This window comes from Salmo salar, chromosome ssa04 (genome assembly GCF_905237065.1).
Source record: "Salmo salar chromosome ssa04, Ssal_v3.1, whole genome shotgun sequence".
In the NCBI taxonomy this organism is placed as follows: Eukaryota; Metazoa; Chordata; class Actinopteri; order Salmoniformes; family Salmonidae; genus Salmo; species Salmo salar.
The window spans coordinates 25,942,572-25,960,467 of record NC_059445.1 but is presented as its reverse complement, the minus strand read 5'-3'; the positions used below and the strand labels follow the sequence as shown (position 1 = coordinate 25,960,467).

Here is a 17,896-nt window from a genome sequence, read left to right as displayed (position 1 = left end):
TATTTATTGCCAAAAATATTTTCTGAATACTCTAAAATCTCAGGATATAAAATGAATGTGGAAAAACTAAATAAAATGCAATAAATTGTTGTTTATTTTAAACTCATGATTCACAGCAGTCTAAGTGGACCACAAAAAATATTAAATACTTGGGATGCTTAATAAGTGACAACAAATATGAAGGTAACTTTATGCCATTACTGAACAGTATGAAAACAGATTCAATTGAATAATCTTCCCATAAATCTTATAGGTAGAATAAACCTCTTCAAATGGTTTTGTATTTATTTTTTGTAATACTAAATCATAGAATAAAAAGGGAAGTTTTACATCTTCCTACTGTATGTCTGAGGGTTGTTTTACCCTTCCAGACTTGGAGTTGTATCAAATCGCTACCCAAGTTTTTTATTTGCGACATAGTCAAATTCACTAAAGAGGAACAATAGGTAACTATTGAAGATGCGCAGCTCATCCCCAGAATCTTTTTACGTGTCTATTTTCAAAGGAGAAAGTTAAGAACATTAATAACTTTATCATTAAGAACACTATAACAACACGGAAGAAAATGAAATATATTCTACAAGAACCAATATCACTTCCTAAAAACATAACCTTATGGAACAATCCTTGGATAGCTTTTCAGAATTCACTGATAAATTGGTCCACATGGAAAACTAAAAGGCATAGAAACCGTAGATGACTTGGTAATAGGAAATACATGTATTTCCATGACAGCTTTAAAAAGCTATTTTAGATTGACCAATGTAGATATTTTCAAATACATGCAACTTAAAAGTTGTATATTACAAAATGTGGATTTGAAATCTTTTGGATATCAGAGCAATCTTGAGGAATCCTATTTGAGTCAGAAAAGGATGTCCATATGATAGGTAAGATATGCAAAACCTTGCAGAGAGCCTATCCAACTGACAATCTCTTAGTTTATATATTTTTCTATTGGAACGAGACTTAAAATAACTAATATTGGTACAAGATGGAGGGAAAGTTAGAACATAACTAACACGACTACAGTTAACAAAAACTTACATTTAATTCAGTATAAAATAATGTATAGGATTTTGTCTCGTATAATAAATTCTAACTCTACAGAACAATGGAAGAGTCATGTCTGAAGTGTAAAACTAAGAATGACTCAATAATTCATGCCTTCTGGGAATGTTATAAAGTCCAAAAGTTAGGGCAGAGTTAGAAAGTTGGCTGTCAGAAGTATTACAATGTAAATTTACTTTTAACCTCTTCGCTATAGGGGGCAGTATTTTCACGGCCGGATGAAAAACGTACCCAAATTAAACGGCCTACTACTCGGACCCAGAGTCAAATATTTGCATATTATTAGTAGATTTGGATAGAAACGGCTAACTGTATAGCTTGCATTGATGGCGGAGCTCTGTACTCAGAATATTGAACAATGTGCTTTCTCCGTAAAGTTATTTTGAAATCTGACACAGCGGTTGCATTAATAAGAGGTAGTATATCTATAATTCTTTAAATAATTGTTATATATTTTGTCAACGTTTATGATGAGTATTTCTGTAAATGAATGTGCACATTCACCGGAGGTATTGGCAGCAAATCATTTTCTGAACATCATGCGCCAATGTAAAATGCTGTTCTTGGATATAAATATGAACTTGATCGAACAAAACATACATGTATTGTGTAACATGATGTCCTAGGAGTGTCATCTGATGAACATCGTCAAAGGTTAGTGCTTCATTTTAGCTGGATTTGGGGTTTTTGTGACACATCTCCTTGCTAGGAAAATGGCTGTGTGGCTTTTCTTGTTTAGGTGGTGTCCTAACATAATCTAATGTTTTGCTTTCGCTGTAAAGCCTTTTTGAAATCGGACAACGTGGTTGGATTCAGGAGAAGTGTATCTTTAAAATGGTGTAAAATAGTCATATGTTTGAGAAATTGAAATTATTCGATTTTTGATGTTTTGAATTTCGCGCCCTGCTGTTCCATTGGCTGTTGGCTAGGGGTCCCACTGGCGGAACGAGGTTCCGCTAGCAGAACGCCTAGATGCAAGAAGTTAATCTGTCTGTCTGCATATTTCAAGACGTGGGTGCCTTGAGATAGCCGATGGGTTGGACGATACTTTTGTGTCGAGGCACAGATCTGGGGAAAGGTACTAAAAAATGTCTGCAGCATTGAAGGTCCCCAAAGAACATCTTAAATGGAAAAAGTTAGGAACCACAAAGCCCCTCCTAGTGCTGGCCGCCCGACCAAACTGAGCAATCGGGGGAGAAGGGTCTTAGTCAGGGAGGTGACTGAGAACCCAATTGTAACTCTGACAGAGCTCCAGAGTCCTCTGTGGGGATGGGAGAACCTTCCAGAAGGACAACCATCTCTGCAGCACTCTACCAATCAGGCCTTTATGGTAGAGTGGCGAGACGGAAGCCACTCCTCAGTAAAAGGCACATGACAGCCCGCTTGGAGTTTGCCAAAAGGCACCTAAAGGACTTTCAGACCATGAGAAACCAGATTCTCTGGACTTGAACCTGATCAAAGATCTCTGTAGAGACCTGAAAATAACTGCAGCGACACTCCCCATCCAACCTGACAGAGCTTGAGAGGATCTGAAGAGAAGAATGGGAGAAACTCCCCAAATACAGATGTGAAAAACAGTTTTTCCTTTGTCGTTATGGGGTAGTGTGTGTAGATTGATGGGAAAAAAACAATTTAATCTATTTTAGAATGCTGTAACGTAACAAAATGTGGAAAAAGACAAGGGGTCTGGAGGACTAGGAGGTCGACCGATTATGATTTTTCAACACCGATACCGGTTATTGGAGGACCAAAAAAAGCCGAAACCGATTAAATCGGCCGATTTTTATATATACACACTGAATGAACACTTAACTTAATACATAAATAAAATCAATTTAGTCTCAAATAAATAATGAACCGTTCAATTTGGTTTAAATAATGCAAACACAGTGTTGGAGAAGAAAGTAAAAAGTGCAATATGTGCCATGTAAAAAAAGCTAACGTTTAAGTTCCTTGCCCAGAACATGAGAACATATGAAAGCTGGTGGTTCCTTTTAACATGAGTCTTCAATATTCCCAGTTAAGAAGTTTTAGGTTGTAGTTATTATAGGAATTATGACGCGTCGATTATTTCTCTCTATACCATTTGTATTTCATATACCTTTGACTATTGGATGTTCTTATAGACACTATAGTATTTCCAGCATAATCTCGGGAGTTCATAGGCTTGAAGTCATAAACAGCGCTGTGCTTCAAGCATTTCTAAGAGCTGCTGGCAAACGCAGTAAAGTGCTGTTTGAATGAATGCTTACGAGCCTGCTGCTGCCTACCACCGCTCAGTCCGACTGATCTATCAAATCATAGACTTAATTATAATATAATAAACAAACAGAAATACGAGCCTTTGGTCATTAACCTCACTAGGGTAGGGGGCACTATTTTCACCTCCGGATGAAAAACGTGCCCAAAGTAAACTGCCTGTTACTCAGGCCCAGAAGCTAGGATATGCATATAATTGGTAGATTGATAGAAAACACTAAAGTTTCCAAAACTGTTAAGATAATGTCTGAGTTTAACAGAACTGATATGGCAGGCGAAAACCTGAGAAAAATCCATCCAGGAAGTGGGATTTTTTTATGTTTGTAGTTTTCCATTGACTGCCTATACAGTATCCCATGACTTAGGACTCAAATTGCACTTCCTATGGCTTCCACTAGATGTCAACAGTCTTTAGAAATTGTTTCAGGCTTGTATTCGGAAAAATGAGGGAGTATACCACTGAGTGAGTGGATAGTGGAAAGTCCCCAGACCTGTTTCCTGCGCACAACCGAGAGCACACTTTTTTTGTTTTTCTTTTATATTGACGAAGCTATTGTCCGGTTGAAATATTATTGATTATTATGACTAAAAACAACCCGAGGATTGATTATAAACATCGTTTGACATGTTTCTACAAACTTTACGGATACTATTTGGATTTTTCGTCTGCCTTTGAGCCATTGGATTACTGAACAAAATGGAGGTTTTAGGATATAAAGAGGGACTTTATTGTGAAACTGGGAGTCTTGTGAGTGCAACCATATGAAGATCAAAGGTAAGTGATACAAAAGTCAGAAATGGTGATAAAATGTAACTAATACTTGGCTGGTAACTTTTGTGTGCTGGGCGCTGTCCTCAATCGCATGGTATGCTTTCGCCGTAAAGCCTTTTGAAATCTGACACCGCGGTTGGATTAACAAGAAGTTCATCTTCAAGCCGATGTATAACACTTGACTGTTTTATTAATTTTTATTATGAGTATTTCTGTTTTTGAATTTGGCGCTCTGCAATTTCACCGGATGTTGGCCAGGTGGGACGGTAGCATCCCACACCCCCAGAGAGGTTAATATGGTCAAATCCGGAAAGGACCATTTCGAAAACACGTTTATTCTTTCAGTGAAATACAGAACCGTTCCGTATTTGATCTAACGGGTGGCAACCCTAAGTCTAAATATTGCTGTTACACTGCACAACCTTCAACGTTACGTCATAATTATGTATAATTCCAGCAAATTAATTACGGCCTTTGTTAGAAATGGTCTTCACACAGTTCACAACGAGCCAGGCAGCCAAAACTGTTGCATATACCCTGACTCTGCTTGTGCAGAACGCAAGAGAAGTGACACAATTTCCCTAGTTAATATTGCCTTCTAACATGCATTTCTTTTAACTAAATATGCAGGTTTAAAAATATATACTTCTGTGTATTGATTTGAAGGAAGGTGATGTTTATGGTTAGGTACATTTGTGCAACATTGTGCTTTTGTTAAATCATCACCCGTTTGGCGAAGTTGAAGTAGGCTGTGATTCGATGATAAATTAACAGCCACCACTGATTATATGCAACGCGGGACAAGCTAGTTAACCTAGTAATATCGTCAACCATGTGTAGTTAATTAGTGATTATGTGAAGATTGATTGTTTTTAATAAGATAAGTTTAATGCTAGCTAGCAACTTACCTTGGCTCCTTTCAGCCACAAAGTGCTTTTGATGCTGCACTCGCGTAACAGCCTGCCATGCAGTCTCCTTGTGGATTGCAATGTAATCGGCCATAATCGGTGTCCAAAAAGGCTGATTACCAATTGTTATGAAAACTTGAAAATCGGCCCTAATTAACCGCCAATGCCAATTAATCGGTCGACCTCTAATGTACACTGTAGTGTATGATGTGTGATCACCCCCTGGTGGTAGTACCTGTAAGTGACGGCCTGCAGGGCTCGGCAGTAGCAGCTGGCGAGCCACAGGGAGCGGTCAGTTAGCAGGTTGGGACAATGAGACACCTTGAGGATCAACAGGTTCCCTCCTGTAGCCTTCAGCAAGGACTCCAGACCCTCTTCTAGACAACCCCTGGGAGGAACAGAGGAGAGAGACAGACAGAAACAGAGAGAGAGCAACAGAGAGAGAGACAGACATTACATTTACATTACATTTTAGTCATTTAGCAGACGCTCTTATCCAGAGCGACTTACAGAAGTGAATGCATACATTTCATTTCATACTTTTTTTTTTTTTTTCTCCTACTGGCCCCCCGTGGGAATCGAACCCACAACCCTGGCGTTGCAAACACCATGCTCTACCAACTGAGCCACAGGGAAGGCTACAAAAAACAAGTTAATAAAACAATTTTTACTGAATATACCAATTACTCAGTGCAGAACGAGTATTGTCCTTGAGTTGAACAAGGCACTGCAGCAATGTATGCCTCTGGATTTGTCTGTCGAAGCAGTAGAATGTTAATGCATGGCATTATGCTGTTCTGACCAAGAGAGTCAAGAAAAATGTTGTACTAAAACGTGTTCAATCTGTTTGTGCAAAGCTTAATCAAATAGAAAAGCCATTTTCTATTCATAAGGATAAGAGGGATAAGCGAGCAAGCATGCAAATGCAGTGTGCACACACTCATACACACTCTCACAAGGCCGTGCATACACACACACAATGTCAGGAATGAGATAGCCCCATGTTCTATCTGACTCATTCTCAACCGGCTGCAGGATATAGACTAGGAAGGAGCAATGGGGAGAGAGAGAGAGAAAGGAGAGAAAGAGAGAGAGAGAGAGAGAAAGGAGAGCGAGAGAGAGAAAGGAGAGAGAGAGAGAAAGGAGAGAGAGAGAGAAAGAGAGAGAGAGAGAAAGAGAGAGAGAGAGAAAGAGAGAGAGAGAGAAAGGAGAGAGAGAGAAAGGAGAGAGAGAGAGAAAAGAGAGAAAGGAGAGAGAGAGAGAAAAGAGAGAAAGGAGAGAGAGAGAAAGGAGAGAGAGAGAAAGGAGAGAGAGAGAAAAGAGAGAGAGAGAGAGAAAAGAGAGAAAGGAGAGAGAGAGAGAGAGAGAAAAGAGAGAAAGGAGAGAGAGAGAAAAGAGAGAGAGAGAGAAAGGAGAGAGAGAGAGAGAGAGAGAGAGAGAAAGAGAGAGAGAGAGAAAGGGGAGAGAGAGAGAAAGGGGAGAGAGAGAAAGGGGAGAGAGAGAGAGAAAGGAGAGAGAGAGAAAGGGGAGAGAGAGAAAGGGGAGAGAGAGAAAGGGGAGAGAGAGAGAGAAAGGAGAGAGAGCACATATGTAAACTGAGGGCCCAAAAAGGTCACTTTTTTTTTTTGCACTGAAACATGCAAGAAATCCCTGCTAGGGGGGAAATGCAGGTTAACTAAATAAACAACAACGAATATGATCTACATGATCAGTCTCTGTGTTTAAATAAAAAAAAGTGGTTAATGTGAACCTAACTCCCAGCTAAAAAATGTAAAGAAAGCAATCCAATGTTATTTGTTGCCTAGACTTTATTGCAAAGTCTTGCGAAAACAACAATACACTAATATTGCAGTTAGCATGACAGCCTTTATAATAGAACGCTTGTGACCACACACATAAATATTGCACTTGGGAAAAAACATCTTAAAGTAGAAATAGAAACAAACAGGCATGCTATTTTTGCTCTATTATCGTGGCCACTATAGTAGACGTCGATCAAGTGCACAAGGCTACATGTGTGCAAAAATAACGTTCACCAAGTAAAAAATTTAATAATCCCCCCTCACTCACAAAAGTGTTACTGTCGAGTTCAACACAAAAAAAGCAATATCTTTGGGCTACTCTGCAGGTTATTACATTGTACACGTTCTGCCTGTGGACATATGTTCTACAATGTGCCAGCAGCAGAGCATGAGACCCTTTGTCGGCATAATTGATCTCTTTCAGGCAGAGTACATCTGGCATACCCATTTTTATCCACTGTATTGAAAGAGGGAAAGTTTGTGGTGTTTCTTTCACCTCTACTGGCATCCAGCATAAGCCAGGCCCAGCTCCAGCTAAACTTGATCCCTGAATCCACTTGTTTAACAATCAATGCCTCATTTTCACCTAAATCTCTCATTCTGAAAATTAACCACATGATGTAGAGGGAAAACAGTTCACAGATAGTAATTAGTCCGTTAGCTAGTTAACATTTCACACAGATTGTGTTAGTTACTTACTGGACCCTGGCAGAGGTAAAGACAGTTTCAAGTTGGATATATGACGGATATTCGTGCTTTCAAACCTCAATATCTTTCAAACCACTTGAGCCACAGACTCCAAATAAGTGTCATGTTGGAAAAATTGCACATAACATTGTACAGGTTTTATTTTCACGATTTGGACATTAATTCGCTTTCCAAAGCTAATAAACATGTGGAAATGTGAGCAGCATTTTGTATTCCTAGTTGAATTAGTTAGGGAGCGTAAACAAAGTACAAACGTTTTTTTTTACATTCGAATTTCAATAGCTCTTTGGTCATGTAACCTACTTGACTCAAACACGGTTCAGAATGTCCACTGACTACCCTTCTATATTGCACACCCGTTGGTTTGTCCATTTTCATCTCACATGTTTTTAAATGAATTTTTCAAACGTTCTAATTTCAATAGCTCATGTGACCTACTGACTTCAAACAAGGTTCAGAATGTCCACTCAGTGGGCCTACATGTTACACTCCCTTTAGTTTGTCCATTTTCATCTCACATGATTTTACATGAAATTTTCCAAATTTTTAAAATTAATAGCTTTTTGGTCATGTGACCTGACTTCAAACAAGGTGCAGAATGTACACTGACTACCCTTCTATATTGCACACTTGCTTGTGTACTGTAAAATCACAGTGTAACGTACATTTTTCATCGTTTTACATTTCAATAGCTCCTTGGTCATGTCAATTACACACCTAAGCGTGCAGTGGATATACACCCATATTGCATAACCTCTAGTTATGTCTCGTCTATTGTTGTACATTAATATTAGTTTGACAATTAGGGGGTTTAGTCCAGTGTTTACCCTTAATATTTATCTATAATAATTGGTAGTTCTAAGTACTTATTTACCCTTTTTTTTATTTTTCCACAGTATTTAACAGCGGTACACAATAGGAGAGAGAGCGACAGATAATATCTCCTTTCATCGTTAATAATCAACCATAAAGGTAAAGGGCAAAGTACGAAAGTCATGCTATTAATTGTCCAAAGCAGGGATGGAGAGTGAGCTAGTGAGGTAGGCTGCAGTGGGTTTGCTGGTCAATACATATACTGAACATGTAACCACAGTAATGGTGGCCAGTAAATCAATGAATACAAATGGAATATTGACAAATTAAACAGAAACTGTAGACCTTTTAATCTTTTCCAACATGTCAACCGACACTTAACTTCAAATAAGTATGAAACATTTCAGTGTTAACTTCCTCTTTATCCCTGGTTGATGTACATTTCAGAGCCTCTTCAGTGTGGATGGGGTATAGCGGACATTTTCAACAACAAAGACTGCACTTCCAGTTTGTGTTCTTTACTCTGAACTTTTTTGTCTTCATTCCTAGTTACAGCACATGGAACCACCATTGGCATGCAAAACATTCAGTCTAAAACAAAACAAAGTAACACGTTATAAATAATATCAAATATCAATGCAGTATGACGAATGACGAATTAGCCATCCATTGTGTTATATCATAAATTGCCTTACATGCAGTCACTGTTGTCAAAAGATTATAAACATGTTAAATAAAGTTACTAGCCCAGTCAGTCTTTGGGCCACATCCAGGTTCTTTATCAGTGGCACACATGAAGCAGCTGTTGGCTTTGTTGAACTCTGAAATCATAGGCATGAACTGATCATACGGCTGTCCCACACAACTACATAAAAATAAAGAATTCACATTTACTTTGAATTAAATGTCATTACATACCAGCCATTTTTAGTATATCCTCAGCCATTTCTTTTTGCAGTTGCTCCATGTGTTTTAGTAAAGGTTCTATATCAATTTGGGAGAGGATGTTGGGGAGGTTCTGTGCAACTTCCTTGGCCATTTACACCAAAAAATAAAGAGTTTTTGACCTAACTGCCACATAACAGCTAACCATTCATTATTGAAAATATAACTATCAAACCTGCATTACAAAGACCCCGCAGCTTAAGGTGTCTGCTGCATGGTGTGAGTTATTTCCCCTCCTTTCCACTTTATGTCCACCCAGTCGTCTTTTCCATGGCAGGATCTTCTCATTTTGAAGCACTCTTTTTTTTTTCTTTTTTTTTATGTAAACATAATGGAATACTGATTAGTTATAGGCAAATGAATACACAGGCCAAAACTGTATGCGGTTTTCCTCACTATAATCTAGTAGTAATTTAGTAGTAGAGGTAATTTCCTTCATGCCCCATTCTACACACAGCCTAAATTACAGGCACTGAACCATTTACAGGACAATACTAAACGTAGCATATTGGATCCTGCCCTATCACAGAGTGAATAAATGTTGAGCGTTTGTAGACTTCAAGAAAAAATATGAAGTGGCAGTTTCATCAGTACGTGCTTAAAGAAAGTCAAAGATCAGAGCCCATCAAATCTATGACGATAAGAGAATGAATTGTAAGCGCCAAAGTGTGTTAGTCAAAATAATATCTGAAAATGTCAGTTGTTGAATATAATGTTTCTATTTGCAATAGCAATTTATGATATATGCAGTTGAGGAATATTCCATGTACCAACACTACATGTAGGATGGAAATAAGACATTCCCACAAACAGTATACACGTACATAGGAGGCATTTTTCAGCTCTGATTTTACCACTCAGAATCCAGAATGGATATGACAATATGGCCAGCACAGGACGTAATACACCCTTACAACAATCTACTTTTTGATCTTCTTGACTTCTTATCTGGTAAACTGCTACTGTGTGTCAAGAAAAGAGCCCCAATTAGGGGTTATAGTGTACTCCAGTAAAAAAGGGCTGGTTTAGATGAAAAACTATTGCCCTGTGTCCCCGTTCATAGGGGCATGAGAGACTCGTCACTGGTAGAATTGAGTTGGCACTTTATTGGCCCAAACATCCACTGACCCACAAGGTTGAGGTTACTCATGGACAGTAATTAGTCACTTCTTTTTTATTTTTGCATTGATGCATTGTGTCTCCTAACTGTCCAAGAATAGGATCCAAAGTGTTAGGAAATATTTGTTCCCATAAATACAAAAGGAGGATGTCTCTCCTCATACCTCTGGCACTTTAGTCAGACTGCCGGACTGTGTAAAAACTTTACGATGAGGCCGGCAACGGAGTTCCCATTGACTAAGCACCACGGAGACCAATCAGGAGAGAATATACAGGTCAAGGGCACCAAAGTGAAGGGGTGTGTCTGTGCCTTTTGGATTACTCTCTCTTTACAGAGAACCCCTGTGGTTCAAGTCAAGAGCTACCCTTCCCCTTTCAGTCTGCTCTGCGCATGTCTGAAAGTGACAGAGGCAGCAGCCAAGAAAGTTTTTCACAGTATGTTAAAAAAAATTACACTTATAAATGTATGTTAAATACTAATATGTATTAGATCCAGTACAATGGAATAACTAAGACCTGAATTTGAATGCAGCGTGTTCGATTCCTCCTTCTCTGTCTGTCCAGCAGCGTCAACCAAAAACACTTGGCTTGATGGTTCATGCAGATACTGGGGAAGCAATATAGAAATGTATTGATCCCTTAAATGACCCATATCACAACCCTCATACCCCATCACAAAAATGTCATTTCTGGAAAAAGGATTTTACAATGTCGTCTTTGCAATAAGGGCTGTGAAAGGCAGACTGGACTCTTGAGGCAAAGACATGGGGGGACAAATGCAAATATTAAACAAACTTGTAAAAGTATGCTTTAGATTAACAACCAGCTTAGTGGACAACATGACAACTAATATCACAGTACCATGCAGCTGTATGCCAACGACAAAAGGACAGTTACACGTATTTCCAAACAAATGTGGACAAAAAAACATGACAATAACTATTACAAACAGTAAGTATTGCATGGAGTGCATAAGGATGACCAGTGTTACAAGCAAACATAACTTCATTCACTATTTTAGAGGCCACCCTCAGGCAAATGAGTCCGGTACATCTGGATCAGAAGCAGGTTATTCTCCAGTGCTTTGACCCTCATCAAAAGAAAAGTCCGGAAAATAGTGATGACTCTCACTACAACAGCATCCCCACTCTACTGTCCATATCCCACAGCTGACTTAACATTTACCATTGCACTGAGTTGTAGCATTTCTTTATTAACATACAGCTGTGAGTGTTTTTCGGCTGCCAACAAGATTTTTATGCTGCAAAGGCAAAATAAAACAGAACTAGTTAGTAGTATACGGTTTATGTGCCAGGGAAAACAAGACTGACTTGAAATGACTTACCAGAGTCACACAAAAAGCTTCATCTTCGATATTTCAACACAGTAAGGACAAAAACGCTTTTAGACCTACAAGCTACGAAGGCTACGGATATGGGAATCTCAGTTGTCATGGATCTGGGGGCGTCTACAGCTAGAGGGCTCTCGTGGTTCTTGGAGTGTAGAGAAAGGGTAGAAGGAGAGAGGGTGTTATGAAACGGGAGTGAGGTGGCGTGGTGCTTATAACAAATGACACCTGACTGGCGCTAGACTGAAAAGGCATCAATACCGTCCACTCAGCAGGACCTGAGAAAGCAAGAAAATGGAGACAACATTTTATGCCCGACCATAAGACTTACTAAAATGATAACATTGACTCTGAATTTCAACGGTTACACAGTCATTGACTATCCTATTGAAGCTTGAGGACTGTTAGAAAGGAGTCTAGGGACCATGGAATATCCTGCGTGGTGAGATTGTAATGTCCTGGAAGGGTTTGATTGTACAAGGGGTTCAGACAGATAATAGTAATCACTGTTAACTACTCTGTCAGTCAAATACTTTATTTTTCTCCAAATGACTTCTGAGTGTGGGTGTCCACACCTACTGGGTCTCAGGCTTACAGATTTAAGTCTAAAAGCGTAAGATGAAAGTAGACAAACATCAGAGTGTGCGATATGAAGGCATAGTCAGTGGACATTCCACCTCGTTTGAGGTCAGTAGGTCACATGACCAAGGAACTTGACATTTTAAATTTGGAAAATTTCACGTAAAATCATGCGAGATGAAAATGGACAAACTAAAGGGTGTGCAACGTGTAGGCCCACTGAGTGGACATTCTGAACCGTCTTTGAAGTCAGTAGGTCGCATGACCAAGGAGCTATTGAAATTTGAAGCTTTGAAAAATTCATGTAAAAACGTATGAGATGAAAATTGACAAACGACAAACTAAAGGGTGTGCAATATAGAAGGGTAGTCAGTGGACATTCTGAACCTTGTTTGAAGTCAGTAGGTGATATGACCAATGACCTATTCAAATTTGAAAATGTAAATAAATTATTTAAAATCGTGTGAGATGTAAATCGACCAAATTTTTTTTTTAAAAGTGTGTGCAATGTGCGTTTATGCCATCGGGTTAGCTACAACAAGTTTTGAAAGTTTTAGGAGTAATGGTTAGAGCTATTGAAATTTGAAATCTTTTGATTTGTCACTATGTTGACAGTCCCTAACTGCTGTTAGTGGACGTAAGGAAAACTACAGGCGAATATCCGTCGAATATCGAACCTGAAACTGTATTTACCTTGGTGCAACTAACGCGTTATAATTTCAGGAACGGCAAGGGGTTGTATACCAGTTAATACCATAGCACATTGGTTAGGTTACTAACGTTAGCACATCTGATGTTGTAACATTAGCTAGCTAGCTGTCTGACTATTAGCCAGGTAATTTTCAAACAATAAACTCAATTATTTGATCAGCTAAATTGGCTAATGTTGCTCAACATTTCTCTGGCTAGCTAACGGAGAATTCCATCCAGCTACTATAGCAAGATACTTAACAATGCCAATACTTGTTCGCCACACATTCCCCCTCACATCAAACTTTCCAAATGCCAGTTGTTTTTCGGTTACAGCTCATGAAGTATGCTTCATCACCTTCTCACCCCCGTCTACGTGGTCAGGCCTCCCACCGACCTCTTCGTTATCGTTCAGGGGTCGCGCTGCTGTAAATGGCAAACTGCCTTTTCACCCTACTGCTGTCTATCCAGAACGCGCGCTGAATCTGTAACTAGCAAATTGGTTGTCTCTTTAGTCTCCTGTTGCATTCTGTTATGTGAATGATTGGCTGAGCCTTGGCTACAGCCAGTATTGCTGCAAACGTGCATTACTCGTTCGCTTACAACCAGTTGTGAGCCAAAGCCCCCCCCCAACTTTTCTCATCAGATCAACAAGTTTCACGTAGGTCACCTATTTTGGATTCAAAACGGCAAATTCCGCCAAAAGGTGTGAGTGAGTGAGTGAGAGAGAGAAAGGAGAGATGATGGGGGAAGAGAGAAAGGAGAGATGATGGGGGAAGAGAGAAAGGAGAGATGATGGGGGAAGAGAGAAAGGAGAGATGATGGGGGAAGAGAGAAAGGAGAGATGATGGGGGAAGAGAGAAAGGAGAGATGATGGGGGAAGAGAGAAAGGAGAGATGATGGGGGAAGAGAGAAAGGAGAGATGATGGGGGAAGAGAGAAAGGAGAGATGATGGGGGGAAGAGAGAAAGGAGAGATGATGGGGGACGAGAGAAAGGAGAGATGATGGGGGACGAGAGAAAGGAGAGATGATGGGGGACGAGAGAAAGGAGAGATGATGGGGGACGAGAGAAAGGAGAGATGATGGGGGACGAGAGAAAGGAGAGATGATGGGGGACGAGAGAAAGGAGAGATGATGGGGGACGAGAGAAAGGAGAGATGATGGGGAAGAGAGAAAGGATAGAGAAGGGAGAGAGAGAGAGAGAGAGAAAGGAGAGATGGGGGAGAGAGAGAGAGAGAAAGGAGAGATGATGGGGGAAGAGTACTGCAGACCCCTGCTGTTCGCTGTATAGAGGGAAATCAGTCCATCACACACGCCTCTCCTCTCACCGTGTGCTCTTGAGGTACTCCTCCTTGATCTCCTTCTTGCCCCTCTGTCGTGGTTTCAGGTTCTGGAGAATGAGGGAATGGGTCTGGGTGCACCACTGGGACAGTGTACTCAGGAACTGGGACGAAGAGATTACAGTTACATTTGAGTCATTTAGCAGACACTCTAAGCACATACTGTAACACATATCACAATTATTGCACCTAAACTACCAGCAGAATCGGCGAGTGTGTGTGTACCACAGGAGGTTGGTGGCACCTTAATTTGAGTAGAACGGGCTTGTGGTAATGAACTGGAGCGGAATGGTATCAAATACATCAAAACGCATGGTTTCCATGTGTTTGATGTCATTCCAATTCGCGCCGTTCTCCAGTCAGAAGCCACCTGCGGCGTTCTGTGTGTTTGGTCTGGTCTTACGCGTGTAACGATCCGTGTCCTCTACCTTGGAGGAGATGCGGGCGTTCTCCAGCAGCACCCGGGTCCACACGGCAGGGTGGCGGCCCACGAACCTCCAGTCCCTGCAGACCTCCGCGGCTCTCAACAGGGTCTTGGTATCCAGGTAGGTAAAGATACAGAACAGAGCCGCCCTCATCTTCAGTATCTCCGGGCTGATCACCTCGTTGTTGGACCGGGACAGGCTCTTGTCGTGGCGACACGGCTTGTTGTGGCGGTAGCCCCCCTCGGACCGCCCTGCAGGGTCAGGAAAAGAGAGAAAGAAAAAAAAAGGAGAGAGGTTAGGTGAAGAAAGAGAGTGGTGGAGAGGGTAAAAAGGAGGGTGAGGGACAGGGATATTAGTCAGGTTGGTACAGAGAGGGAGGGGGAGGGGGGTGGTGAGAAGGAGAATGGGTAAAGAAAGAAGTGCAGAAGGGAAGGAGAAGAGAGGATGAAGAGGAGGCAGGGAGTTTAGTCAGAAAGAAACGTGGCGGGGAAAGAGACGGAGGTTAGTTAGAGACGCCATCCTGAGTCGCATATATATATGGCATTCTACAAAATATCCACAATGTGGTGCAAGCGATCCACTTCCCACTCAAACACAGATATGAGCATTACCATGTACTGTACTGGCCAATACCATGTGACCAAAACAGACTCCAGCACATTTCCATTTCTCCCAGCAGGCATCAATCTATGTGATGAGTCATCGCCCGTGTCATCGCTGTTGGCCTTCAAAGAGAAGAAGCGAAGGAGGCTTTGGAAGCGACAGGCCTCGCGGCTAGAGGCACACCGCCTACGCTAGCTAGCAATCTACCAATGCATGCTAGCAGTCATACTGTGTGATACGTTGATATGTGCCATTTCAAACGCAACCCTGCCAAACGCTTTGAGAATCTTATACGGAGGACAATGTCCGAGCATAAAATGTAATTTACATGACAAGTAATATTATGTAATGTTGATGGTGCCAATTTGAATTCTCATACCAGACATTCTGGGTTGTGTAAAAAAGGACAGCTTTATTGCCTATATGGGTTTACAGTAGCTCCTTTGCCAAGTAGACGTAGCCAAAAGGACCCACAGGGAATAGGGTAGGCCTATCTTTTGCCCAAAATGTGTCAATTTAAGGCAAAATGGGCATGTTTTAATGGCCTCCGTCCTAGTTAAGACTCCATCCCAAATGGCCCCCTACTCCCTTTATATAGTGTACTACTTTTGACCAGGGCACGTATAAGGAACAGGGTGCCATTTGGGAAGCAGCTTTACTTGTTCCTAGCATTATGCTCCTGGTCTCTCTGCATCCCAAATGGCACCCTATTCCCTATTGTCCCTGGTAGAAAAGCAGTGCACCAAACAGGGAATAGGGTGCCATTTGAGACTCAAACAAGGTGTTTCTAAATAAAATGGAGGTCGCCAGCCGGGAATTGTGGGATCTTGGCTGGAGAAGGCAATTAAGGGAGAGATATGCTTGTTGTGTTTGAACCAGGAGTCGTGGAGCTAAAGGCGGTTTTCTCATCAACATTGTCAGTGTCTAAGTCCCAAATGCCACGCTTTTCCCTATATAGTGCACAACTTTTGGAGAGAGCCCTATGGCTCTATCAATATGAGAAAGTTTAGCCATACTTGGAAAGGTGCAGTACATAAACTCAGCAAAAAAAAAAAAAAGAAAAGTCCCTTTTTCAGGACCCTGTCTTTCAAAAGACAATTCGTAAAAATCAAAATGACTTCACAGATCTACATTGTAAAGGGTTTTAAACACCGTTTCCCATGCTTGTTCAATTAACCATACACAATTAATGAACATGCACCTGTGGAACGGTCGTTAAGACACTAACAGCTTACAGACGGTAGGCAATAAAGGTCACAGTTATGAAAACTGAGGACACTAAAGAGGCCTTTCTACTGACTCTGAAAAACACCAAAAGGGTACTGCTCATCTGCGTGAACGTGGCCAGGGCAATAAATTGCAATGTCCGTACTGTGAGACACCTAAGACAGCGCTACAGGGAGACAGGACGGACAGCTGATCGTCCTCACAGTGGCAGACCACGTGTAACACCACCTGCATAGGATTGGTACATCACACCTGTGGGACAGGTACAGGATGGCAACACCTGCCCGAGTTACACCAGGAATGCACAATCCCTCCATCAGTGCTCAGACTCTCTGCAATAGGCTGAGAGAGGCTGGACTGAGGGCTTGTAGGCCTGTTGTAAGGCAGGTCCTCACCAGACATCACCGGCAACAACGTCACCTATGGGCACAAACCCACCGTCACTGGACCAGACTGGCAAAAAGTGCTTTTCACTGACGAGTCGGGGTTTTGGCTCACATGGGGTGATGGTCAGATTCGCGTTTATCGTCGAAGGAATGAGTGTTACACCGAGGCCTGTACTCGGGAGCGGGATCGATTTGGAGGTGGAGGGTCCGTCATGGTCTGGGGCAGTGTGTCACAGTATCATCGGACTGAGCTTGTTGTCATTGCAGGCAATCTCAACGCTGTGCGTTACAGGGAAGACATCCTCCTCCCTCATGTGGTACCCTTCCTGCAGGATCATCCTGACATGACCCTCCAGCATGACAATGCCACCAGCCATACTGCTCGTTCTGTGCGCGATTTCCTGCAAGACAGGAATGTCAGTGTTCTGCCAAGGCCAGCGAAGAGCCCGGATCTCAATCCCATTGAGCACGTCTGTGACCTGTTGGATCGGAGGGTGAGGGCTAGGGCCATACCCCCCCCCAGAAATGTCCGGGAACTTGCAGGTGCCTTGGAAGAGTGGGGTAACATCTCACTGGCAAATCCGGTGCAGTCCATGAGGAGGAGATGCACTGCAGTGCTTAATGCAGCTGGTGGCCACACCAGATACTGATTGTTACTTTTCATTTTGACCCCCCCCCCCCCCCCCTTTGTTCAGGGACACATTATTCCATTTCTGTTAGTCACATGTCTGTGGAACTTGTTCAGTTCATGTCTCAGTTGTTGAATCTTGTTATGTTCATAGAAATATTTACACATGTTAAGTTTGCTGAAAATAAAATGCAGTTGACAGTGAGAGGACGTTTCTTTTTTTTTGCTGAGTTTATAAACACAAGCACACACAAAAGGCATCCACACAGCCAT

The 17,896-nt window shown here is 41.5% G+C and overlaps 1 protein-coding gene across 2 annotated transcripts in view; it reads right to left on the bottom strand.

The window, feature by feature from the left end:
* Positions 1 to 17,896, bottom strand: part of LOC106602765 (F-box only protein 41) — a 110,449-nt gene that overhangs the window by 17,202 nt on the left and 75,351 nt on the right. For both annotated transcript variants that reach the window (XM_014195607.2, XM_014195608.2), the window contains exons 7-9: positions 14,783 to 15,030; positions 14,343 to 14,458; positions 5,246 to 5,398 (exon numbers count right to left, since the gene is read on the bottom strand). In XM_014195607.2, the coding sequence (XP_014051082.1) occupies positions 5,246 to 5,398; positions 14,343 to 14,458; positions 14,783 to 15,030 (517 nt within the window). The remainder of the gene's footprint in view (positions 1 to 5,245; positions 5,399 to 14,342; positions 14,459 to 14,782; positions 15,031 to 17,896) is intronic.